The 27867-nt window shown below is 38.6% G+C and overlaps 1 protein-coding gene, 1 long non-coding RNA gene and 2 other non-coding genes across 4 annotated transcripts; 3 read left to right on the forward strand and 1 right to left on the reverse strand.

The window, feature by feature from the left end:
- Positions 1–354: 354 nt before the first annotated feature.
- On the reverse strand, positions 355–27531 carry adisspb (adipose secreted signaling protein b). The gene is made up of 6 exons (XM_088015459.1): positions 27255–27531; positions 23315–23418; positions 16452–16591; positions 8086–8224; positions 6144–6269; positions 355–2851 (listed from the first exon to the last, which is right to left on the reverse strand). Exons 2-6 carry the CDS (start codon positions 23331–23333, stop codon positions 2751–2753), a joined length of 525 nt encoding a protein of 174 aa, XP_087871585.1. The 5' UTR covers positions 23334–23418; positions 27255–27531; the 3' UTR covers positions 355–2750.
- Positions 3946–4016, forward strand: trnag-gcc (transfer RNA glycine (anticodon GCC)). The gene has a single exon. It is a non-coding gene; the product is annotated as a tRNA-Gly (tRNA).
- On the forward strand, positions 7358–7431 carry trnan-guu (transfer RNA asparagine (anticodon GUU)). Its single transcript has one exon. It is a non-coding gene; the product is annotated as a tRNA-Asn (tRNA).
- LOC148154039 (uncharacterized) lies at positions 23426–25646 on the forward strand. Its single transcript, XR_015766069.1, has 2 exons — positions 23426–23545; positions 25181–25646. It is a non-coding gene; the product is annotated as an uncharacterized LOC148154039 (long non-coding RNA).
- Positions 27532–27867: the final 336 nt, after the last annotated feature.

Consider the following 27867-nt stretch of genomic DNA (forward strand, 5'->3'; position numbering starts at 1 on the left):
AATATCTCTAATCAGCACTATAAAAAAAACTTATTTTTTATTTTTGGAAAACGAATCCAAATACTGATATATAATATACAATTTTTAAAAAGCAGCAACCAAACTTTTCCTGGGCTAACAACAGTTTCTTTTAAATATCCACTTACATTAAAATGCAAGAGAAAGTTATGTGAAAATGCGCAAAGTAAACCAAAATCAAACACTTTTCTTACCTGTCTTTTTTCATTTGCAACCAACTAAAACTAAAAGGCGAAACTTTAAGCCAAAAGAGACAACGAGCGGGACAATGTGGTGGATGTAGAAGCCTCGACTGCCACCTTGCGTCCAATCAAAGAACTGACACGGAGACGAAGCTCAAACAGGCTCGCTTGTTTATTCTGCTTTTGACATTAAAACTTACATATACCACCCGCAGGGGAAGCAGATCTCCACACATTAAAGCACTACATTCATGAAAAACTACTCTACCAAGCTTCTCGCTTTTACACTAACAGAGAACATTGACCTATTGTGCTTGAGAAAATAACCATTGAGTCTAAAGTTTGTGGTAAAACAAAGAGAGGAAACTGTGGATTGCTTGTTTTATTTGAAAGGCTGATTACATTCAGGAATAACAAAAGGTTAAGAGTAGAAAACGTTTAAAGGATCTACATGAGATGTGTGGTGATCATGGCACTTGATCTGCAAGCACTGATGTGAGGGATCAAACACAGATGGGTGGAAGCTTGAGTGGTTGGTTTACAGGCAGCGCTCTGGACGATGAAGGCAAAAATATTCAGATTGTTCCTTTATTTTTTAAGTCCAAAACATGCTTTATTCATTGGCGTATCAGGAATGTACCGCGTCCCTGTCCGAGAGTTAAAGAGGAGAGCTAACAAGAAGTAATAAAACAAAGGGAGACTGGACAGAGAATTGAAAGGCACTTTTTGTTACTTGAGTGTGTCTAAAGGCTTTGGAGATATTCCAGTCTTTGTTAAAGGGCATATCAGATTTTACAGCCAGAAAAACGCAAGACAAAAATCACATTTTGCCTTTTTTTTTTTTAAGTGGATAGTCATGCATTCTTGACTCAAAAAACGGCCTCAAGAATACAACTTTTAGTTTAAATTGGAAACAATAATGCTGGTCAGAACTGGAGCAGAAATGGCAACATTTACCCGACTGCTGCCAGAATTAAAATATTTCAAAATAAGGGTTTATGTCGCCAGGAGACATTCACTACTGTAGCGAATTACTGATTGGACTGATTGGTCTGACTTCACATCCTTGTACTCGCTTTCTTCCTGTTTTTTAAAAAAGAATATTTATCAATTTCATAACCTGGAAATAAATCTATGCACCATGAACAACAAGCCTGACCACACTAGAGACGGAAAACTGTAAAAACGACACGTGCCCTTTAATAGTCTGGAACAGGTTTGACAATAGAAAATAAGATTATTCACATTGTGGAAGAATTTGTTAAGGGATTGATGGCTCCAACAAGCGCAGCAACAGGAAAAAACACCAATCAAAACAAAAATATTTCATAAAAAAAAAAAAAAAAAACCAGAAATTTCTTCCATCTTCACAGAACATTTGGCATTATAACTATAACTCAATTCAGTCTGTTGACTGAATCAAATTGAAGTTTTAATTCAATTTAATACAGTAAAATTATTACTTCTCCAGTGCATTTCTGTTTTGATTGTAACTCATTTAAATGGTTTATTTTAGTAAAACTTGGGAACTCAAATATGAATGAATACAGATAAGAATGATTTAGTAGTACGAGGGGAAAAAAACCCATCTCAGTTCTTACTATCACCACCTCTTTATAATGACTAAAGTAGGAAATCCACCTCAGAAAACAGTGAAACATGGCTGCGGCTCTGTGCCTTGTACCTGGAGAGCTCGTAATGAGGTGTCATTTTTTTCTTTCCTTTAATACAGCTGCTGTGCATGCATTCCTCGTCTGACCTCACTAAAATACCCTGACCCATTTTTAAGGGTCTCCTAAGCAGCCGCTATGGAAAAGCAACAAAAATACTCTGAAGTAGTAATGATGAGGGCAGGTTAAAGCCAAGAGACCACAACAGAAATGTCAGTTACAGAATGTAAAAATGCATTTCACATAAAAAAAAAAGAAAAAAAAAAACAAAACCTGCAGATACAGGAACCTTTAAACTGTAGAAAACAAGTCCTCAGACCGGAGCCGTGTTACATACAGTGGTATCCCGTGCCCTTTTTATGATTAAACAGACATTAGAAGCTCAGTGTTCATACTTTCCTGAATAGGTCAGAGTTGTTCCTTCATTCAGAATCAAGTTTTTTTTATAGCTGACGGATGAGCCCTTATGTGCGCCTAACAGTAAAAACCCAAGAGTGGCAAGAACTAGAGAACAAGAAGGACAGATGAGGATTGGAGGCTGATTCGAAGGGTAATGCTGCCCTCTACAGGTTCAGTAAGGAAAACACAGTTTACAACAAAAACAGGTGGGAAAATGTTCTGCTGCTGACACAGTTAAAGCAGAGGAATGATTCCCGTATTAAGGTCTGACCTTAAACACCGAGGCCAGGATGGTGATCACTGCAGGCTAAGATGCTGCTACGCACTAATCTGCGTGTCTAAATCAGAATGGAAGCTTTTATTTTGTTTCTTATAGGGGAAGGTGATGTTTCTGAGCCTTAAGGGGGGCGTAAACCTCTGACATGGCAGATGAGTGTGTTTGTGTTTCTGCAGGTACAACTGGGCGTTGGAGACTTGAGGTTCAGTCGAATCCCTGCCAGTCGCTCTGCTCCGAGTCGTACTCCAGCTCCGTGCCAATGCAGCGAACCCCCTCCAGCAGCATGGGCGTACCGTGATGACGATCTATTGACACAAATTAATAATAATGTCAGAAGGCCACTGGGATATCCATACATTTATGTCAGCAACAAGCCATAGGTTTGATTCATGGAATGGTTTGCACGACGGAGCTGAACCTTTTCATCTTTTGTCAACTACAAACTTCTAAATATTTTATTGGGATTTTAAGAGACAGTTCAACACAAAGAAGAATCAAGAATCTAAAAGGTGTGGTTGGTTGGCTAGCAGTCAGTCCTCTTAACTTTGACACCCCTAAATAAAATTAAGTGCCATCAAGTGCCTTATTTAAGTCGTTTTATTAGTCAACAGAATCCACTTGTGTGCAACTTAATCTCAGTAAAAATCCAGTTCTGTGAAGGCCTCAGAGGATTGTTAGAGACCTTTAATGAACAAAAACAATGAGGAACATAGCAAATAGGTAAAGGTTAAAGATGCTTTACAAAAAAGTATTCTGAGGTTTGAACATCTCAGAGCTCTGGTCAATCTATCAAATGAAAATGGAGTATAGAACACTTTGGCTTTCTCGCGCCGTTCCCGACTTCGGCTTTCTTCTGCTTTTTCCGAATTCAGCTTTCTTCCGCCATTCCCTCACTCTTCCACTTTTTTACTTTTATTTTTAAACCTCAGAAGAGTGGAAGATTTTACATTAGAGTTAGTTTTAATATTCAACCTACACTATCTGTGAGGGTTAACGTATTTTAGCTGGAGGCAGTTTGATTAAAACTACTAAGGATCTGGGGTGCAAGGCTCACACTAAACGGGTTCAATCCATTCAGTCTCTGTCAGAGAGCTGACAGACAGGAAGTAAAACCCCCCACACTCCACATTTAAACATTCCCTCCCCCCTTTGAAACATCCCATCCCCCCTCGTCTACTACTGCGCCTCTATGGTTTAGATATCATGGTCCGCCCATGTGGGTCCTTCAAACAAGAAATTTGCAGTTGCAAATTCATCCAAGAGCTCTCACTCAAAAGCTAGAAACAGAATAATCCTCTCTTTCTGTGAGCTTTACAGATATACGTGTAGAAAATCCTGCCTCCAAGCTGACACGTGGGCTCTGTACTTCAGTGGGCGGGATTTACCCTCTCACAGGGAAGCATTGGTGGTTCAGTGGTAGAATTCTCGCCTGCCACGCGGGAGGCCCGGGTTCGATTCCCGGCCAATGCAACTGCTTTTGCTTTCATTACTCTTAACAATCACGGCAGGCTTTAAAATGATAAGAAAACAATCTTAATCCATTTTTACACTCTAACTACAAGATTTTTATTATAGTTAACAACCTATTGTTACCTATTGTTAACAGCAGTCTGTCAGGGAAGCTCCTTAGATCCCCTGCAGGCGAGCTGAAATCTGTTTTACCAAGAGTAACAACTACAAACGTGCTTTCTTAAAATGCCTAGTTGTTTGAATAGCATATGAAGTACCAAATGCAATAATTAGAAAATATTAGGTGGATATGATAATGATTAAAGGATCAGCTTGAAGCACACTGTTGTATTTTCATTATCTGGGTTCTTATGTAAAGCGTCAGTGCAGCCAAGAACAACAACAGAGGTGGAGGCACAGCCTAATCCACTGACCTGGTTTTTGTCCAGGCTTAAATTACAAGCAGACCTCTGGACAGATGTTCAGGCCGTGCTATGAGATTAAAAATAAACATGCAGGAAAACAGCACAACACAAACCCTTAAATATGTACCATGTATTTACTGGATTTATCCAAGCTTTGAGATGGAGTTAAACCGAGACGACACCGGTTTGCTCCAAGCTGTGGATGTACTGGAAATACAGAGACGTAAAAGCCAGCTACGGGTGCAAACTTCACAATCAGTCAGAATAAGAAAAAAATACATTGTACTTAAGATATACATTTATTGTCCATTACTATCTCTTTGTAATACTATATAAATTATATAATTTTATATTACATATAAATCTAAATTTTTAAGGTTCTACCCAGGCACTGGTTTGCATCGAATGTGAACAAAAATCACAGTTTGCAGAACCACCAGCAGGGGGCATCGGTGCACCAGCAAAATCACAGCAACTCCAAGCAAACCACTAACTTTTAGGGTATTTCATTATGATACAACAGCATGTATGAATGTCTATTCATTGGTCTTTGGTACCTTAAGTAAAGCCCAGCAAAACAAGCTGCTTCCAAACGCTCCTCATAAGTACATAGAGTACATATACATCCAGATGTTCTGCAAAAGCTCTGGAGGTTTGTTAGAGAATATCAGTGATCAAACAGCATCATGCAGACAACAGCAGACAGGGAGAAGTTTAAGGTTACAAGAAAATATCATAAGCTTATTATATCATCTGGCTGAACTTAATCCATCGTCTGACAATGAAAAATAATCACCATCACCTATTTGTTTTGCACTAAAAAAATATGGTCTTTATGAAAGGGCAATAAGGAGAAAGCCATTTTTAACAGGAAGGCACCTGAGACTGTTTACTTCAAAAGGGCAATTCCAACATGTGGAAAAAGTTATTTGCTCACATGAGAACAAACATAAAAGTCCCTTTGTGCAGAGGAAAGCTAGCACATCATCCGGAAAATACCACATCCCCACTAAGATACATGGTCGTGTTAGCATCATGCTGTGTGGGTGCAAATGTTCAGGAGAAACGGTAAAGCTGGTCAAAGTTTCAGGCGATTGATAAAGCTCTATTCTATATGAAAAAAAGATTCAAAACTTCTGAAAACTATCATTTCATTCAACCTCAAAATTATGCTGAACTTCTTGGTCAGTCATACAAAATGCAGATCAATACATTGATCTGCATTTATGAGGTAAACCATAAATGTATGGTTTACCTCAATGTATGTAAACCATACATTGAGGTTTATGGTTGTTAAAGAAAACGAGGAAGAGTTCAAGGGGTATGAATACTTTTGGAAAGCACTGTATCTGTTTGTTCTTGTGTTAAAAAAAAAGCTACAGTAAGTGAATCCAAAATGCTAAAGAAAAACAAAAGATTAAAATGATTTTCAAAAACATCTTAAGATCTTTTTGTGATAAATATATAAAACCAATGAAAGTTTAATGAAGTTCCTAGAAAACACAGATGACTGTTCCAACAAGCAATCCCAAAGTGATTCATGCTTCCTTTTTGCAAGTTAAGTCCTGAGCGTGTGTCATGACTTATGCAAAATTCAAATTTCCTTTATTACTCAATTCAGAAAGGTCAGCAGCCAACTGATTGATCAGTATGGGCTGTTTAATGAAGAAAAAATGAGGCGGTTGGTTTTTTTTTTTCTTCATTCTGTTGAAAATAACCTCACCCATGACTCTGGCGTGAACTTTGACCCTGATGCAGACGTCGTCGCTGGTCTCGCTCAGCAGCAGCACCTCCTCGCAGAGAACGCCCTCCTGCAGGGCCAAGTACTCACACGTTATCTTCAGGCCTCCTTAGAAAAACACAAACACACACAGTTAGGGAGAGACGAAGCGGAGTGATCCGGTTTCCTCTCACCGCTGAGCTTCGCCGTCTGGTTTTAAAGCAGTTCAGAAGCTTTTCAACAAAACATGGCGTGACAGCTGCCTTAAATGTATGACTAACCAGTCATAAATTTAATAAACATGGTGGCGCACCTGCTAAAAGTCAGCCGAGGGGGATACACAGTTTTAGACGGCGATATAAAGGGTGTGACAGTGAGGTGAAAGTAAAGGTCAGAACTGCTCTTTAGTTTCAGACGTTGAGGAATTTTTATCAACTGATTACTATTGTTTTCATTTTCTGAGTCCTATTCTGAGTTACTGTTGGACTCTGAAGAGAGATATCCCTGCTGCTGAAAAGACGAGGCGGTCGAAGAAACGATAGTTCATGACCTGAACTTTGGACAATGAAGATGTAATGTTCAATTTACATGTACTTAGTCTTATCAGTGTTTATTGTTCAATTTACAGAAATACAAGTTTGTAACATTTAACTAATACACTGATAGAAAAAAATTTTTTTTTCCTCCTAAAACTTTTTTTGGGATGGGAAAGATTAATGGAAATGAACTGACAATCTCACAAAAATGATTGGATTTCTCTAATCAAAATAAAATAAAATTAATAAAGTTAAAATAAAAACCTGGCCTGCTTGAGAAAAATGGATGTCATTTTTGGATTCAGCAGTGCAAAATAGTCCGAAATCAGTTGGAAAAAAAACATAAAACAACTTAAAAATATATATTTTTTGTCACCCAGTGTAATTTTAGGCTCAATTGTGGCGTGAATAATGTGAGAGGAAGAAATAGGCTCATCATTTAACTATCCCTGGTTGATAAAATGAGTCCTGGGGCCTTCAAGTCGACATTACTTTAACACAAACTAAAACCCAAACACTTCTGCAGCAATTAAGACCCCATCAGGTAGTAAAAAGATAAATTATAAAGCATTACAGCTAAACAGAGCCCTTAAACTCATTTTCTTGTAATGTATATGAACTACAGCCTTGTCCACCCTGGTGTGAGGCTCATCACAGAGACTTGCTGCCCTGCTGCAGCAAGTCTCTGTGGCGCAATCGGTTAGCGCGTTCGGCTGTTAACCGAAAGGTTGGTGGTTCGAGCCCACCCAGGGACGAGTGGCTTTTTGGTTCTATAGCACTTAGAAAAACTGTAACCTCTATCGCAGGAAAATTGACAAATAGGATTTAACTATTTAGCTAAACGCTTTGGTAAATGTTTGCTCAACCAGCATTTCAATGCAGATTATCTTAGCAGCCAAACTCCAAGTGTGACTTAACCTATGCATGCCATCTGAATCTATATTTTTTTTAGATCTTATGCAAATACTTTTCTATGTACATTTTCAATGGGTCATGTTCATTTAAAGAAAAGTGTTTTAGTGACCTGCTGTAACTTCCAGAAGGCACCATCCCCGCCGATCACCTGCAATAATTAACCTTGTCACTATTGTCTGCAGCATGTTAAATAGTAGCCGAGTGTCGGCATATGGCTCGACACGCGCAGCTGAGTGTGTGTAGCTCAGTTTAAATAAAGCCACAGCACACAGTTCACTGCTCAGAGCCTGTTAAATGGTAACATGATCCAATGCTGGCCTCATGCAGGGCTTTCTCACCACAGGCTACTCCTTATTCGCTGCAGAACTTCAGAAATCCTTGATAAGAATTGAAGTTATTTTTAATAATCACGTTGACACTGATTTGACTTGTTTTCATAGAAATGTTGTAGTTAAACTTAGCTTAGTTCTAAACCCAGAGTTGTTCGAACTCACCCTCTGGTGCTGCTGAGATGTCGGTGATTTTGAGGTGTGGGTTGGGTAAAGGAGCCGGACACACACCTTTACCCACCGCTGGGACCTCCGGCAGGGTGAACACTATCTCATAGCGATGCTGCGTCTTCAGAAAGCCAACCTGGACGGTGGAGACATGTTTTTAAAATGTTGAAGAAGCGATAATATTTAGCTCTTGGCATAAAATAAAATGCTACTCTTGAGAGAGTAGATGGAAAAGCAAAATGAAGACCTATGAGTATAAGAAGCATGGTGGTGGCAACATCATCCTGTGTGGCCGTTTTAGTGCCAGTGGTAATTCAGGAGAAGTTCTACTTTCTTATTCCATACAATTTGTGCAATGAGCCAGTCAGGTTGTTACTGCAAATAAGAATTAGTTCTTAATAACTCACCTGGTTAAATAAATTAAAATAAACCAGGAACACTGATAGTGAAACAGCCCCACAGCATGATGCTTCCACCACCATACTTAGCAGTAGATACACTTTGTAGGTTTAAAAGTCTCACCTTTGCTCCTAAAAACAGTCATCATGTCATGCAGCTCAATTTATGTCTAAAGTGACCATAAATCTTTTCTAGGCTGCATTTAGTTTTTACTTGTTGGCAGCTGAACATTTCAGTCGTACTTGAAGATGTCTATTTTAGAGCAGCTCCTCTATCTTGGTCAGCACTCTGATCCTTCCTGACCAATTTGTTCTCTTCTGAGAATAAACAGTCTGGACCACAGGGTTGAAACTTTAACATAGCTCAGTGTTGGAACAGGACAGAGATCCCAAATAGACTTTTAAATTAGTTTTGGATGGGAGGACCAAATAAATTACTAAAAGCCAAATATTAACTACGGTCATGCTGGAGCTTTATGTGTGTAAACTTCAAGCAGGCATTGACAAAAGCACATCAGACAATCAGATAAAGAAGATCAAGCAGCTTAGGTTTGGCATCATCATGTAAAATCTCAATCAGTTAAGGCTCCATTAAAGAAAGATTTGATGAGTAAAGAGCAATAAGTCATATGAAAAGCAGCTGACAAAGAATTTTTGCACTTTGTGTTGACTGTTTTGATGGATTCTGATCTATGAAAGGCTGGACTGGCAGCTGGATTGATTTCTGTTAACAGTAATATATCTAATCTTTTTGAATCGGTAGGGTTAGCTTAAGGTTAAAACAAGGAATCTGAATCATCTGGACTGCTGTTTTGACTGTTTAACATTTAGAACGATCTATTTTCAAGACGTCGCAGGGATTTTTAACGTGATAAAGCATGAAAGGATTCATAACTGTGAACTCTGCTTGTGTGAACAATGTGAAGACAAAACATATGGTGGGAAAGGTTTTAGAAAGAGCAGCAGAAGGTAATTTCCCAAGGAGCAGAGAAGATGTCACATCCCAATATTCAGCAAAGAGAAAAATTCACGAAGAATCATCCCAGCAAAGAGGGAGGAAATCCTCACACACTAGACAAGATGAAAGCAGGAGTGTAAGATACAGGACGCCAGTGGGGAAGCGCAAGCACAGGGAGATAACACGTAAAGGCCTCCAGCTAACGTGGGAGGGGGCGGCTTGGGCCCCTAAACAGCCCCTGGTTTCAGCGACGAGCCGAGCCGAGGCTCCAAACAGCATCAGCGCAGGGAACACGCAAGCAGCCTTGCCCAGAAAAACAACAATTCGCCAGACAGAGACTGTAAACTGTCTGGGGGAATTTGATCTCGTATCTCATAAACTATTATCCTGAAGCATTCTAAGAAAGCAAATTTCTCATCAGCTGTTTAATAACTTCAAAAAGTACAACTACTCTAAATCTCTTCCTGCCAAAAGCAGGTCTGACCATTACGAAATGAAAAATAGCAGAAGAACAACACTGCCAGTCACCAAGAAACTGTAGGAAGACCATTTTAATAGTTTGTTTGTTGAGAAGAAAAGTAGAGAAGCGCACAACATAGGAACAGTGCTTTGCATGACCTCCTGAACTTTTGCCTTTATGGAGTAAAGTCCAGATAGGATGGTGAATAGAGCGAAGTAAGGGGCATCCCGGGAAGAAAAACTGTTAGAGGCCAACCAATTTCATTTAGTTTGAGCTTTTACCAAAAAATAATGTACACAATTGCCAGGGACCGAGGTGGTCACAATACTAACATTATTAACTCAATACTAGTACTAATACACTCAATAGCATTTTTGATCATAAGACAAAAAACTCTTTTGTGTTTTCTAATTGACAATCACAATCTGAAAAGGTTTGTGTTACATTTATTAGGCTAAAACCTTTGCATTCGTTTAGAAAAAAAATGTGTTTTAAAAATTGCTTCACTGGATTGCAAAACAGTTACCATAACAGAGGAAGTGTTGATATCCTATTCAGACATATAGTTATTTTATTCTTATTATTGAGTGTGTCTCTCCAATTATCAGATATTCTGCTGCTGATACACAAATCTTCCCACTAAGATTCTTCTATTCTGATGAAGGTTTTTCAGTGTAGACATATTTGTGGATACTACAGAAACCTTTAAGTGTACACAAGGTTCTGGTCCATTCAGAAGCAGATCTGTTCAGTTTGTCTCTCTGGTCTTTTTTTTTAATTTATTTTATTTTTGGTGATAAATTACAGTCACCAGGGCGATTACAACACAAAACAATAAAATACAATAAACTTGAGGTTTTAATATGACAATATAGTCAGAAGTTTTTACTTTGTAAGGCACTGTAAAACTTGAAGGCAGCAGAATTGGCAGAAACTATCAAATTTGTTCAGTATGGTTATTTGTACAACAAAACCTAAGTGAGTTTGTAGTTCCAAGCAATATTTATAAGTAGTCTTGTGATTTAAATTTGAGTGAAAAGTCAACTTTATTGATTGAGGTTATGTTGTACATTTTAGGTCACTTGACAAACATATAAAATGTCAAAAATTTATGTGTTGAAACAAAACCTGGCAATACATTTCGTTATTAGGAAACTAGACGCACCAAGTCTAAATGAGCCCTGCAGTCACATTAAAGGACTGGCATGCAGAAATTGGGTCATATAATTAGGCTTCTGCTCAAGTGTTCAGAGGAATCTGACATTATAAATTAATCACTCCAGGTTTTTAGATTTGTAGATGAACTGACGGTGTTTATTTCACTTCATCTGCACTAGACACCATCTGTTTCCAGGAACAAGGTGTATCATTGTTTTAAAAAGTTATGGATTTGAAAAGACACATTTAAATTGTTCTAAATGAGACGCAAGAAAAAAACAACCTGAGTGACCAGAGCTTTTTCTGGTCACTTAGCACATAAAGTACTGCTTCCCTTCCCCCACCTGTGGTCAGCTGAAGAAAACGAACTCTCATAATTTCCTGTGATTAAAAAAAAACTGATGTGAGTTTTTGGAAAAAAAAAAATTTGTATAAAAACACCAACAATCATGACTACATCAAACTTTATAAAGGTAGGGACATTTTGAAACACATCTTTGCAACAAGTTTCATGCGTCTCTGTGTCTGTTGATACAATAAATACAGCTGGAGGCAGGCTTGCTGGTAAGAGGCACCCTGGGTAATTGACAATATTTACCTCATTAATTAATCTTCAATCTGAAAAATCTTTTTCAAATAAAGTACATTTTTTAAAATCTATTTGTAAATACATTCAGGCACTAAAGGATCAAAACATGCAAGTCAGAGCTTCATAAAAACTGGAGACTAGAAACTGGACGAAAGGAAAAAGCACATGTAGTGTCTGGTTATCAATCAATACGACCATCAGCTTCCTCATTGGCTGACACAGTGCACCTTTGTTTCTTAGATTGGCTCTCTTATTTTAGCTCAGTTCTGTAAGACGCGGCCCTCTGAGAACCTCTTAGTAGCTGATACCACCTCATAACGCAGTGCTTTCACTCTTGTTTCATGATGGTCTCTGCATGGAAACATAAGAGTTGTCTGTGAAGATCTAACATTCTTTAAAGGGAACATCTCAAAATTACTCCTTTGTGGAACAAGTGTTAGAGATTTAATAATGCATGGCTTCTAAGCAACACTTCTCCAGCCAATCTCTCATTACCATCTCCCCCTCTGTAATCAGAAACAGTGGCCACGCTCAGAGCAATGATCTGCGGTTTGTTCCAGACCCCACTCAGAGCCCTAACATGAAGTTCTGTTCATGCTTCATCGTATCTGACATTTACAGCTGTTTTATGCATGCCATTACCGTCCCACATACTCCCACCACATCTTTGGTCTGTGTACAGAGATCAGCAACCAGCCCCCTCCCCACTGGCTGTCACCATAGCAACCCTCCTCCCAGCTCGGCTGCGAGCTACGACGCTGGCCTGACGGCGTGCGTGCCCACTCTCGAGCGTGTTTGAGGAGCTCTGAGAAGGAACACGGATACACAAACAGGCCAGTTTGTAACTGTTAGGGTCACAGCCAAGTTTACAGTCCATACACACACACACACGCATACAAACACAGTTTTCAAGCAAACAACTCTGTCTGCTTGTGACTCAGTGCTAACACTTGCAAAGGCTCAGCACTGTGAGGAACTTTGAGTGACTTGAAAGAAGTCTTCTTCATCAGTTTGGTTTTCTTGAGGCAGCAAATGAGGCAAAGAAAAAAAGACGAGGTTCGGTATCGTCACAAGGTAAACCTTACAAACTGGGCCAGCACTGAGCTAGATAGACTGATCTAAATGTGTTATTACATTCAGACTACTACAAATGATATCTGACAGTGATTTAAACTTGATGTGAAAATGGCAGAAAACGAGAAAGTATAAACTTGTCATTCTGCAGTAGTGATGGGCATTTATAGGACAGTTTATCATTTATTGTGAAAATTTTTTAGGATAAGAAATCTTGATCTGTTGTCTCAATAAATTTCACTTAATGCTAGGAAAAACTGACATTATTGGAAATGTTATTTTTTACTAATTTCTCCCCTGTTTGTTCCACAAAAGCGTCATCAATTTGAAAGTATGATGAAATGTAGCTACTGTGTGCAGATGTTTGAGGCGCTATGGACGTTCTGTGATGAAAACACAGTCATACAGTTCCCTAAAAGAAACATAATAGTTTTTCCATTATCAATATCACAATAGGACCCCAATATATCGTGATCAATTTCTAAGTCCTTTTCACCCAAGCCCATTCTTCCCCCTCCGCAGACAAACTGTAGGACATTTGCTAATTGCAGGCATCTATAATTATTAATACATTTGAAAAGACGATTAGATGCAGTTACTGTGTGCAGTTTAGTGACACAAATTACTTTTTTATATGACTGGTGTCCTAAAGAACTGAATAACAAAGGGGAATGTTTTTGCAAGAGAAGTATTTGCTTGTGGGTCTGTGGTGGTTGTGCCATGCATTCACAGCCATAGAGTTACCTAAAAAACAAGTGACAAATTGCTCTCAACACTTTAATCATTATAATAGCGCCACAACAAAATGATAATTTGGTGTGGCATAAGGGATGGCATAATTTCTGTATGCCATCCCTTAATCTACATTTCTTACTAGAGGAGCCAATTTAGTGAGAAATAGTCCAGAAAGCAATACCTTTTTTTTTTTTGCCATTTCCCTTAAAATAATGGGATTGTAGGCAATATTTTTCAAATTCAAAAATGAATTTCTCCATTTTGAAGGGACTTCCCACAGCAAACGTTGCTATAATACAATAGAAGAAAAGCAGCACAGGTTTGAAAAGGATAGCTGCATTGGAGCATCATTGGTCCACCAGATGCCACTGCTATGCGTCGTTTCATAGAAAACAACAGGAGAACATTTGTTAAGGTGCATTTGACGTGAAGTAGAAAGACCTCGGCTTTACAAAGGCAGAACGAGGTAATGTTACTTGGCCAACTTTAAATACAGTTCAGACTAGATGAGATTTGTTAAAATTTACTGTGAATAATCTAAAATTGTTTTGGTAACTAACCCAGCACTCAAAAGTAATTGAATAAACCTCAGAGTGTCATTAGTTTGATGCACTCTGACCCAACATGAAAGGTATTGCGTAGTGGAAGAAGCAGGAACTCCCTGAGAATATTACCCACACCCACAGAGTATACATTTACTTTATAGACCAGCACAAAGTATTGTGAAGTTGAATAATACAAGGTTTTCATATAACAAAACTCTCAAAAGTGTGAGACGTATTTGTGTTAGCACAGCTGAGTCGGTACTTTATAAAACCATTTTTACAGATGCAAAGTCTCAACCAACTTTGGACATTTTAAGAGTGAAAACTTTACTAAAATAGCTCAAACTCAGTGAGATTAGACAAAGAGTGTCTGTAAACATACATTTTTAGGTGTGTGTTTAATTGGACCATTATAACCCATAACTTTGCTTTGACATTCTTCAGTAAAACAAGTCTTACAGCTAAGTTAAGGATTTAAATGCATCAAATAGATTTACACTTTAATCAAAGTAGTAGTGAACAAAACCTCAACAATAGCTTAAAAACAAACAAATGGTAACCGCTTTTAGGACAAAATGTTGTACCGATCTCTCCGCTCTGGATCCTTTGGGCACCATCACTTGGTTAGCTCCCCACTCAAGCACCAGGAGGGTTTAGGGCGTGACATCAGAGAAGTCTAATATCATTGTTGTAAGCCTTTATAGCCGACAGACGAGATTAATGGTGGTAAGAAGAGTTTAATCTTTTCCTGGAGATTTCGCAGATAAGACCAATCCATTTTCACGGAAACTAAGGGAAATTGGCACATTGAGTCAAAGCATTATCTCTAAATATCACATCCAGATTTAGAAAGCATGTCATTCAGGGACATATATATTTAGCATAGAACCTGTTTGGGGTTTCTACAGCCAGAAAATAAGCTCAGAGTCATCATGTCACTGAAAATGCCCAGCCAATGTTTTAGTCTTCCTCTGTTTTAATAGGAGCTTCAGTGAAGTATCTCAGCTCTGGAAAACGGTTTAACCACACCAATCACAGCATTTATTTACCTTTGCAGACAGTCTTCATGGCACCACTGTGTGCTTTCACTTATTGTGACATCAAAGTACAGAATGAGAGAATAACTTGAGTTAATCCCAGCGAAGTACAACATTTTTAATCTACTCTTTGTAAACATCTGGAAACCACACAATTTCGCCAACCATGGAAAATTTCTCAAACATAATGAAAATCTGACTGGCATCAATCTGAGGCAACAAAGGTGACACAAGGTTTCCCCCATAAGCCTGGCAGGCCACCAGGCTTTACTTGTGCCGCCACCAGGCTAAGCATTGCTTATTATTCAAGTCTTTTTAAAATGTTTGCATTTTTTAAGACTTTATAGTTGATGTACAGGTTGGTGTTTTCCAATCCTTCAACAACACATAATTATCAAGTGATATTTTCAAATTTCCTGTCAACTTTAAACATTTTTAACTCAAAAACACGACGGGGCACTGGATGAATGACACGTCACTTCTCCTCGTCCCCATCTGTCATTAAACGAGCCTGAAATACGTTTTTTTCAGGTTTATGTCAGCTGGATTACCAATACTTTATCTATTTATTAAATACAAGAATATTGAGAAACTGATTTGTTGAGGGGGTTTTTCTTCCTAACTTGCCTGTAACGCAGAATCTTACATACATATCCTTAGCAGGGGATCTGAATTAACCTATCAGAGCTTACAAAGCTTTCACAGGTTGTTTAGCTGAATGGTTATCTTACTGTATGTAAAGTAAAAGGAAAGTTGCTTTCTCTCATTATTTTGGCATAAAGCCTTTAGAAATACCTTTAACAAAGACTAAGTCCTTCTTCAGCCGTTTCCCCACCAGGCATGTCTGACTCTCCTGCGCTGCTCTGTTTTGGAGCAGACCACACACTGGCTAGATGCTGTATCTAAAGAGCGCTCCATAGCACCAAAGCAGCTGATCCTCAGCGACTCTGAAGGTCGCAGATCCTTTACGACAATAATTGAAGATTTTATTTTAATTAAGTTTGCCTTTTTTGAGCTGTGGGACATTCTTAGCATTGCCAGCTTGATGAGCTTCCAGTTCAGGATTGTTTTATTTCCACTTCTTTGTTTAAACGGGTTAAATACATCTTCATGTTTTAAAATAGTTCCTTTCAATTTCACACACCTTGAATATGGCTGACGTTGTCCAGGTGATTTTCTCTTTTCATGTAATCTTCACCACAAACTGTCTGGATGTTGCATTTACTCTAATTCGATAAACACTTGCAACTAAGTACTTGTGCGTGTAAAAGCAGGGTTTCATTCAATTCAAGCTTTTATATCTTTAGTCTGCCTATCTTTGTCTTTCATAATGCCGTGTGTGTGAAACATTAATAATAAGAGCGGAAACCAGCATTTATTATTGTAATAATTACATTTTTTTGCCCCACCTTGACCATGAAGTTGCCGTCTTCTTCCATGGTCACCATGACAACAGAGTCATGCAGCTTTTCGTCAAAGTGAACGTGGGACGTGGCTCCGACTGAGGGAAGCTCCTCAGGGAAGCGGACGCCTCCCACCTTTGCACACCCTGAAAAAGGAAAGCAAAGGAGGGTTATCTGCTGCAGAAGGCGCCGCATGTTCAAAGAAAAGAGACGCTGAGCAGCCGCCACCTGTCTCCCTTCATGAATGTAATGAAGAGCCCGCAATGTTTATTCATGGAACTGTTCAATGTTTAAATTAACATCCATCAGTGCCGTCATTAGGGCACCTGACATCCACCAGACTCATCGCCTATAACCACAAACCCGCATGAAAAAAACCCTAATTTCAGTCACAGAACTGAACTCGTTTGTTTAAGGAGTTCACTGTTACTCCATAATGCCGATCTGTTCTCCTGCCCTGCACTCAAAATTAAACTAAAACCCTTCAGAGAAATTACCATTTGGCTTAAAAGGCTACATCAACAGGAGGACTCTCTCCACAAACTGACAGTGGAAAACATTTACAGTAGCAACACAAACAGTACAAAAGAGCAATACATCAACTTCTGTATTGTTTATGAAGTAGCCTATTAATATCATGTTGCCATTGAAGAGACACTTGAATAAGTTCTTGATATGAATTTGAAGAGTATTTCCCCACAGAAATCAGGGTTGTTGCTGTTTGATTTTTATGCTAAATATGTCCCACAGTGTCTGCTTGTCTTTGTCTTTTGCTGCAAGATCCCATTTTGTCCCCACTATTTTAGTTCTTGTTGGTTTATTCTGCAAATAATTAGAGATTTGTTTTGTAGGAACCGACATTGCCAGAGAATCTGTGAGTTTGTCAGCTTTGAAATGAAGATTGTGATGCTGGAACGAGGAGCCACAGTGCTAGCCATGTTAGCTGCACTGTACATACAAACACATTTTTAAATATTTCGCTTTACGTATAGTAAATTTGTTTTTTTTCTAGCGAGTTCACTTCGGAACCGAACGTCGATCCCGACATTGATGAAAAACGCAAATATCCGATCTTTTTCTGAGCACTATGCATATAAAATAAAGTGAATAAGTAAATAAAATAAAGTCAGAGGAAGCAAGAAGTAATTTAAAAAGAAACTATGCACTGCTGTCTCACACACAATGTGAAGTGAGCTCTGCTAACATAAAACATTCATTGGGTATTTTCAATGCTTTTCTTCTGTCAAGCACTGTAGTTCTTAAAAAGAAACGAGACCAGAACTGAATCCGTCAGCTGAAACAGCCAACAACAGGTGCAGAGATGAGTAGAAACTTGTATTTACTTTGGAAAAACGTACTTTTAGGAGCATTTTTACTATGTTGTACTTTTTGCTTGGTTAATTTTGTTGTGAAGTACTTCTACTCTTTCTTGAGTAAAATTTCTGGAATTTACTCAACCTGCTGTGAGTAACTCCACTGACTGAAGAACAAGCTTGTCTTAACCAAAACTTCGCCTGCAGTTTTTGTTAGACTTGTACTGAAAGGAACTGATTTCAACCATTCTTTCTTTTGACTCATTTTGTTATTTTGTAATCATGTTACTTATATTAACTAATTTTCATTTTGATCTTTAAAACACCAAAATTTCCACATAACTTTATATTTTGGTCCATCTGATGATCTCATTTTAAAATATCAAATAATTGATGTTTTGGTCAGTTACTCAGTACTTCAGTGGTCTTTTTTTACCAAATACTTTATTACTCTTACTTGAGTAATTTCTCGGACTGCTACTTTTTGTTTCTATTCACAACATTCAGTCAGACGCCTGCTAACGAGGCGTTCATTGGATGAAGGTGTGTTGGAAAAGAGACACATCTATAAATTGCAGGACAGCGCTCAACAACTGGAGTTTGGTGTCTTTGAATTAAAATAATCATTCCTACAGTACAATATAAACACAAAAATAACATAAATATACACATGGTGACTGAGACAGATGTTACATAAAGTACATAAGTTCCTCTCCCATGCGGTTCCTGCTCTATTAAACTTTTATTCCGTCTCGTATTAAAGATTAGAAATCCTTGCTCTCTGCAAACTGGGTCACTATGATGAGTTTGGAGTTACGTCATGTTCCATATGTGCAGGAGCTCGTGTTACATCAAGAAGTGCTTTATAATGTCCGACGCTTTTTATTCCAAATGTAAAACTAACATTATTATGATATCGACAACATGGCCTTACTGGAGGTCCTGCAGCAAGAAAATCCAAATGCAAACCAACTTCAAACGTAATTTATGACTCCAGAGACCGGAGACAGGGCAATCTCCTCGGGCTCTACCAAATCCAGAGTAAAGGATGACAAAAGTCAAGGGAGGTCAGGCTCAAAATGAGTTTTCTTATCTGACGCTGCTGCGCTGTCATTTAAATCCAAAACATATTAAGATTTTAATAAAGACTCTAGCCATCCTCGGTCGATCCACTTTTGAAACAAAATCAAATCCATGCATAACGAACACCTGATAGATATTGGTGCAGCGCTTAAGCAACAGACTGTGATCAAAGTTTGAACATTGTTTAGATTGTTGAATTTGAGTCCAGAAGAAAGGGACACCTAACATGTTGACCCCGTCTCAATCTCGTCTGGTTTTGTTTACAGGACAAAGCATCTTTTTCCTGAACCACCCAAACTATTTCCTGGAAAATCCATTTCCTTTAAGAAATTCTTGGTGGTGTGTGAAACCGTAAAAAAAAAAGAAAGAAAAAAAACCTGGAAACAGGGAGAAACACTAAACACAGAAGCAGCACAATATGCACAATACTCAAAACTCTGGACATATGAGCCTAAATAAGACAGATCAAATAATAACAGAGTTTTGGCACACATACAAATTATAATTACCTTCTTAAGAGAAGAAAATTGAAGACTATAACTTTAAAATATCACACTGTAACTGTGTTCTTTACATAAAATAAGTCTAATATATCATCCCATTATTCTTCTTTCATGTAAAGCCAATCCTCCTGATGAAGGGCTGTTTGAATAAAGCAAACCAGAAAGACTCACAACAGAGCTCCATGACAACATAATTACACGTTTGACAAACAATAATCGCTATACTTCAGGCTTTTGTAGGGGAAGGCAGTCAGGCTGAAATAAGCCCATTATGACCAAAGGTGAGAGCGTGTACAAAGAGGATTTCTTTCAGTTTAAGGACATTTAATGAAATATTATCCCATATTTAATATCCACACAAACAAAACCAAGAAGCAGCATAAAGTCACTGATCTGTTTTCTGGTATTAAAGAGACATTTATTTTCTTTATCACAAGTTTCATTTTATTTTATGACAGCTGCATAAGTTACTTTGGCAACAGCTATGCCTTTGCTGACGAACTGTATTTCCTGTTTTATTAAAGGTGGCCTTTTATGCTTCCTTGAAAAATCATTCTTCAATAATGAGGTGCCAGTCTGCTCAGTTATTACTATTTTGACCTTTTTTAAGGGCTCTTATCACTTTAAATCCATACAGAGATGCTGCTGGCCACGCCCCCCAAATCAACGTTTACACTCGCATATGAAAATGGCTGCAAACAAATGCACAATTATACAACTGTATATGTTTGAAAAGCAGAAGTGGAGCCTCCTGCATAACCAACAAGAAAGCAGCCAATGGTTTCTGGATGGTAAGTCAACAACAAAACACTTGTCTTTTCCAGCAGCCATTGTACAACATGTACAGCGGTAAATCCAGCTGAGCAAAATCAGGTTTCTAGGTAACAGGGCTGACCGTGGCCTTGGGTTGCTAGGTAACGGCACAGTGCCGGTCAAATGTGACTTAACAATCAGGAAATTAAAGTGGCTCATTTTCCAGTCACCAAAAAAATTAACTTATTGCCAAAAAATGTTTTTTTCTTCTTTTTTTTAAGCGGTTTGGGTGTTTTTAGAAGCAGTCGAGACCCAAATGCAAGCACAAAAACAGATTCCCTCTCACAAAGGAGTGACTCCTATTTCAAAATGTTCTTCTGCCATAACAGACACACTCAAGAACTTTATGATATAACAGCATCACATGTAACCAGGGGTTTTACAAGTTCCAGTAAGTTAAGTTTAGGCTTTTTTAAAGGCATTTTTAAGACTATAATGAGTTGCACTTGAGACCAACTTAAGTACAAAAATAACTGAACTTAACTTAATAACATTCTTACTTAATAAAGCATATTTAATTTAAAGTAATCAGTAAAGTAAGTTAACTGTAATACTGAGTAGATATTCTTAGCTCTGGGATGTGATTTCTGATTCACAATGGATCAGAAAAGCTGCAAAATACATAAAAATAAAAACATAAATGTGTAACATTTGTGCCAAATCCTACGCCAGGTCTGCTATAAACTATTTATTTAATTGAAGGTGAAAGTTAAATGAAATTACCAATGTTTGATTTGTTATTTATGTGTTTTTACTTGGGGAAAAAATCCTCTTTCTACCTTCGAGTTTTAATCAAAAGGAAGATATTCTCTGATATTTTAGGCAGAATATATTCTATTGTGGCGATGAAGTTGGACAAGATTCAGGTTGCACGGACAAATTTTCCCACTTACACTGAGTCCAAAAACAGCACAACTTTTGCATTTAGCTATGCAAAATAATAACAGATATACTGGTTTATTTGCATTTGCAGTTCCTAGAAAAAGGGATCCAACAGTCAGATCAGGCATCCAGAGAGTCAGTCAGGTGAGGATTCAGATACTCAGTCAGATCATATAACCCGATAAGTTTACAAGATATGTAGAACGGTGAAATGTGCTATCTGTGCAGCAAATCAATAACCACACGGATAGTAACACAGATGAACATAAAGCTATAGTCAGCTGGCTCATATCAGTCTAATCTGTTCTATATCTGCTCTTGGTGCCTCTCTAATCTGCCTGACATGTAGCGTGTCTGTTTCTACTCAGCTGAATCTTTCACTTTTCTGGCTCCCTCCACGCAGGCTCAGGCCAAGAAGATATGCATTAAATCTGCTTTTGTCTCGTCTGTAACGTCAATAACTAAACTGTTAAATAATTCAAATCAAAATGAGGGGAGTCTTTGTGTTTTCTCAAGTGAGCATGTTGTTTTGGTTATGAACTTCAGTGACTTACATGGACTAAAAAAATGGCCTTCTAATCCTTTGAGGTGCTCTTTGTGACGATTTTCAAACTAGTTCGTCAGAGTTTCCATTTCATCTTCACTCATTTTGACACCAGTCTTTTTACGTGGCCGTTACAACCTCTTTAAGAAATAGGGTGGGGAAAAAAATCAAGAAGAAATCCTGTTAGAGACTTGAGAACTTCACCTTCTGCAGTCAGAATCCTCTCACACTACTTGGTGTTTGTCATTGCGGTTTGTGTGAAGCTGCTGCAACTTGAAGGCTTAATCAGGCTGTAATATGAACCTGGTCAGTCATTGATCTTTTTTGTCTCTCATTACTATGATTGGGTGATAATACACCTGCTTCCACTGACAAAAATCGGCCGTGAACTGTCTCAATTGATTTTCCTTCTCACCAGCCCCACCAGTCTGATGAAAAGCTTAATCTGGTGTTCTCGGTTGCAGGATGTTGTAATTAAGAGCTTATAAACCTGATTACCACCATCGTTGAGGGCCTGACTTTATCAGCGAAAGGTCTTATGTGGGAGAAAATACTGAACAGAGCGACTCTAAAAAAGATCAAAGACAGCCGTTTCAACCCGTCTGAGTAAAAAGCTGAGTTGTAAATGATAAAATTATGCTTTCAGCAGTGAAGCGCAAATGATTTCTTGTAGTACATTCACCTACACACTGTTTGGCTTTTACTAGAAAGAAAACTGAGCTTGCAGTTGCACGTTTTGGTATGCAACTCAGGTATGCAGTTTTGTTGTTGTTGCAACATGACTGATTTTTCTTTCTAAGAACATCTTAAAAACACATTAAACACACATTTTCAACCAGGTTTATGCATATAGAAGCCATAATAAATCTGACTATATTTCCAGTTTTAGGTTGTTTTAGGATAACTAAACATGTGCCAGAATAATTAGAAGAATTTGTTTCAGTTTTTTTTTTTAGTCAAATATTTCCTAAGCGTTTCAGCAGTCAGGGTTTTTGTAAGTTTCTGATGGGTTAATTTGCAACATTTGAACAAAATGAAGTTGCACTTGTGGATATATTTTAAGGCAGACACTCAGAGCACAATGCTTCCTTGAGTGACATCATGAAAAATAAATAGGCAGAGTTATCAGAAAGGCAATGGTTGACCATCAGTGGAGGTTTTTGATAAAGGCAATTTGGGCAGCTGCCCAGGGCGGCGCATGAACAGGTGGGCGGCGGGGTGGGGAGCTGCTGTAGGTCCTGAGTCCTGAGTGCTGCATCATCAAGAGCTAATATGCCACTCAGAGAGGAAGAGGCCATTACTTCAAAAGCAACATAGAAATCAAGATTACAGTTTACGAATGTACTCAGAGTCAAAGTCGTGAAACTGACTTTGAAGGAGGAGGGACTGGTGCAAGTGATGGCTTCCTGATGAGAGATGTTGTGAAAACATTGAAGCAACAAGGCATCAACCTGGAAGTTAAAGTTTGCATACAAATGGGACTACTGTGAAAAGCTTGTGGGAAAATATCCAACTTGCTGTTTTCTTTTTTAACCGACGTCACACAGTTTTAAATATAATTCTACTAAAAAATATTAAAACTTCTATCTTTGAAGAAAAATCTGAAAATGTTTCACTTATTCTGGCTTTAGTAATTAAATCCCAAGTCATGTAAAAGATAAAAAAAAAAGTTTAGTCAACCAGGAAACGCTGTTGGATTCTATTTGAGTAAATAAGATAACAGAAACTCACTCTTCTTTGCAGCAGCCATGTCACTCGATTTGGGCCAGCAGGAAGACTCTTGGATGTCCACTGTCACAGCTTTGTCATTTCAGCAGTCTGACCCCAGAACGAACCTGCAAAACCAGTTTAGGACGCAATGAGAGAGAAGCTTCAGGCTAAACAAACAGAGGAGCGTCGTTAAGCTGGGAACAGGTGGAAATTATTAGATCAGCCGATATGTGCGAAAAGAGAAGGGAAAAGGTAACTGGCGAACATGAGGGATTAAAAAGAGGATGCGAGGGTTTTTGGCACAACTCGATATTTACAAGAAGTTCAGCAGAGAGATCAGCGGGGTCATGCGAGTGGAGCCAAGAGTGCCACGGACTCCCGACAGAGGCTTCAATTAAAGGAAAACAACAAAACCGTCTAAGAGGCTTAGCTACGTAGGAGCTGACGCCGCAGTTGGTGGGCTTCGTGCAGATGGAGGATGCTTATAACATCTTATGTTCTGAAGGATATACACATCGTTGACTGTCAAAAAGCTTAAAGCAAAATCTAAAGTGGAAGGGACACATAAATACAGAGCTGGCAGAAGGAAGAACAGAAGAGCTGTTGTTGTGCAACGTTTACCAATGCACGCTTGACACGTTTCTCCTACAGGGTGAGCTGACCTGTTATTAAAAGCCAGGTGAATGCGTTGCGTGTCTAAATTAATCTGGTAACATTGAAACAAAATCTCCTAACCATTTTTAGAAGGAGGCAACTGCAGGGGATAAAGTGAGCTTTAAAAAGGGAACAAGAAAACAGCAAAATGTGCCCCATAGTCCTGAAGTCGGCTGAGGCCAACGACTAATGCTATTAGCTGAAAAGTATGCCACACGATGCTTTATGAAAAGCTCACAAGTTGTTGCCAAGATTGAAAGGCAGGGCTGTTATAGAAACTGAATTTAGGTTAGCAGTTTGTGTGACCTACACATAAGATCAAACCTGCACAGGGGCGTTTTCAGCACGGTTTACCATTCATAGGCATGTCAGGAAGTCAGATTATCATTGAGAGCAAGTTCACATCAGTAACTACGATCAAAAAGTCAACCTCATGAGATTCATCATTCACACGGCAATCCATTTTAGTTCATTTTGATGACAATCGCTTACAGCTAATGAGAATTCAGAAGTCAAGTTTCTCTGAACCTTTGAATATTAGACCAGAACAAGTACCATGCACATAACACTTGGTGGTGGCTCCTTTCGACTGAATTACAGCGTCAGCGCGGCACGGCGTTGAGGTTCTGTTGAGATCTAGTGAAAGCTGATGTTGTTTTGATAGCTGCTTTTGTGTCATCTGCATTGTTGGGGTTCCAAATGTGGCAATTTTTGCTGAAGACACGTCATTAGCCTGCTGGTCACTGGTTGGCTAAGTGGTGAGGTCACTGGTTGCATCAGATGACCGACTCCATCACAATAACACAACCCACAGTTAGTAAAGACAGCTGTGATTAAGCGTAGTAGGTGTTTTTTAAGGACAGTGAGAGACTGAACAGAATGTTTAACCTAGCTTTCATGTCTTCAGTTGTTGAGCGAAGATCATGTCACACTATTTTCCTGACTGTGGGACTCTGGAATTAAAGTCTTTCAATGAATTTTATCTTTGGTGACATTCCAATCTATTAAGATTTGCACTTGGTTATTAAATCCTCTAAAAAAAACGCCCAGAGATCAAAGTTTCTCTCACGTTGTCATAATGCCAGATCTCAGTTTCGACGGACTGAACAAGGATGAGGCCCTGCAAATGTAGTTACTCTGGTTAATTAACGAAAGTTCAGCAAATAAAAAAACAGACAGACCATGTGATAGTATTGCACAGTTCAGTGACCGGCTTGACATATTTTCTCGCAGGAACCACAGACATCTGTGAGAACAGGGACGACAAGAATCACATGCGGTTTTCCCTTCCTTCTCTAATGTCAGCCAAGGTCAAAGATCAAGGCACAGCGAGAAGAAAGCCTGCAGAGTGAGGAGCAACACGACAGAGCACGAAAACCGACAGCGTCGCATCTTCCGAGAGCGACGAGGATCCAGGGGATGATCTACTTTAAGCAGTGCAAATATATCAGTGCCGTTTTAAGCACCTAAATGTGTCACTATGATTAGAATAACACTGGTGGGATTCAGATGTGCATGCCTCGAGCATTGGGAGCAGAAATGGGAGCTAATAAGCATCAAAGTGGTTAGGGGAGGGCATTTATCATATCGTTGATCATTTATCATCACTGTAAGTATTTTGACAGTAGTACTGAAAATGTTATTTTTACTATTTTCTGCAGTGTTCCGTGACAAAATAAATATCAGTAATTTCAAAAAATATGATTAAGCACAGTTACTTTGTGCAGCTTAAGTAGCGTCCTGAAGAATCCTATTTCTAATGAGAATGTTTTTCAAGAGCGGTATTTGTGTTTGTGGCACAGCCAGGCAGTTCCCTAGAAACTCAATTATCATAATTTTTTATCATTATCACTATGGTACCACAAATATTGCGGTAAAAAGTCCATATTGCACACCTCTAAAAGTTTCATACAGATGTTAAAATAAATGCTTCAGGTCATCAGTGTCATATCAGTAAAGGTTTACTCTGGAAACCTTTAAGAATTACAGAACACATACTGACACTGATTTAAAACACAAATCAAGCAAATACTGATATTGTTGCAAAGATGTTACAGTAAGAAACATGGTTAGCATGGAACCGTAAATCTGTTCAAAACATAGCAGATCAGTTTCATTGCAGTAAAGTTTTCACATGTAATATAGACATAAATCAGCCTACAATTAATTAATTAATGCGCAATTTAAGTCAATTGTAGAAATATCAGAAAAATTTCTAATAAAATTTATATCCACTAATTTCGTTTTACCATAAATTGGCTATTAGAGCTTCTTCTTTGCTTCATTTTGAGCCACTGCACCTGGACGCTCTGCACAGCTTCCAACTTCAGAACAACAAAGCATCACTGACATTTATCTGTGTGTGAGTTTTACACAACCTGGCTAAAATGCAACTTTAGTTCCAGTCCACTGCGGCCTGGTACTATTCTGCAAAACATGGCACCTTATACTTAATATATGTTGAGAGCAAAAAGATTATAACTGTATTTCTTTTCCATGCATTAGCCTCTATATGCATATGGGCTTACAATAGTAACCTTCGCACAACGTGAGCACTGAAGTTTGTGTCATTTGCATGAAGACCACAGTTAAATCCAGAAGCCAAGTCATGCTTTTGTAAACGCCGGCCCTCCCCCACCTCTGAGCCTGAGTTCAGTAGGTAAAATTTAAGATGACACAGCAGCAACAGGTACTCATTTCCTGCTCTGACACTGGTGTTGTGTATGAAAGCAATATCCTCTGTCATGACTTAAAGAGGTAAACAGTGGTAAGGACAGAGACGTATCTGATGGTAATAGGCGCTGCATGCTTTAAATAGTCAGAACTGGCAGGAACTCCCTAAAATAATACAACTACTGACAACAAAAGACACTTTACCAACATATAGCAACAGTATTTAAATGTGTTGTTCTCATTTAAAAGGCCAGACAATGCGAGTTATTTTAGCCTTTTGTTCTCCCTTAATAAAAGTGAAGTTACCCTCCAGCTACAGTCAGTCAAAAACAACATATTATATCATAGCATTACTGTGGTTGAGCCCTCTCCGTGTGGATTAATGCAGCCTGCAGTGCACAGCAGGAATAACCAGCGTACTACTACATGAACAGCAGCCAAACACGTAGCTGCTGAAAATAACATTCACAACTTACACAGCAAAACACAGCAAACTAACTCTCAGTTGGCGCTAGCTAATAAAAATATTTATCCTAATTTTTCCACAAACGCGTTAAGTTTTACATTAAAAAGTTGCTGCGTGGAAAACAAGCGTCTTTATTTTTGGCTCGTTCAGTCGAAAAACATAACTTACCTTAGCTTACTAAGGTGGCTTGCTAGGTTTGACTGTGGTGAAAAGAAAACGAAGCGAAGCAGCGAGTCCGTGGAAGTGTTGCTGAATAAAAGCAGCTCCTTAAATCCTGAAGAACCCCGCTCAAACTCTCCGCTTCCCTTGTTTCGGCACTTTGTCTTTCTCTGCAGGGGTAATTTCCGATCACATGGTGACGTGAACACGCCTCCTCGTCTTCCACCTTCGCGGCAGTCTTTTAACTACTGGTTTGACATATATGTTTACAGCTGTAGCTGTAACCTGAACCACCACACTGCATTATTAAGCTCTTCAATCAGCTGATGAGTAGCGCCCTAGGTAGGGTTTATAACAGGAGCTCCGCTCTTCTTGTTCAGCTTTGAGTGAGTTAAATGAGTGTTGTGTGAAAGCGCCACCTGGCGGTGCTTCGTATGCATAACATTTTAATGCTTTTTGAAATTGCAGTGCAGGTGCATCTCAATAAAACAAAGTTCATTACTTCAGTAATTACTTTTTTTACAAAATGAGAGGAATGTTATAGAGATTGAGTGTTCATTTCTGTTCATTTTTCTAAATACCTTGCTTACTTTTAATGTCATTGACATAACCTGCATTTGTT

Source organism: Poecilia mexicana, unplaced genomic scaffold (genome assembly GCF_051168715.1).
Source record: "Poecilia mexicana isolate PSO_F unplaced genomic scaffold, ASM5116871v1 scaffold_18, whole genome shotgun sequence".
Lineage (NCBI taxonomy): Eukaryota > Metazoa > Chordata > Actinopteri > Cyprinodontiformes > Poeciliidae > Poecilia > Poecilia mexicana.

Coding starts and splice junctions, on each gene's coding strand:
- adisspb (XM_088015459.1), bottom strand. Junction 8,225..16,451: donor ACGGCAACTTCATGGTCAAG/GTGGGGCAAAAA, acceptor TCCACCGTCCAG/GTTGGCTTTCTGAAGACGCA. Junction 2,852..6,143: donor AGTTCACGCCAGAGTCATGG/GTGAGGTTATTT, acceptor TTGTGTCAATAG/ATCGTCATCACGGTACGCCC.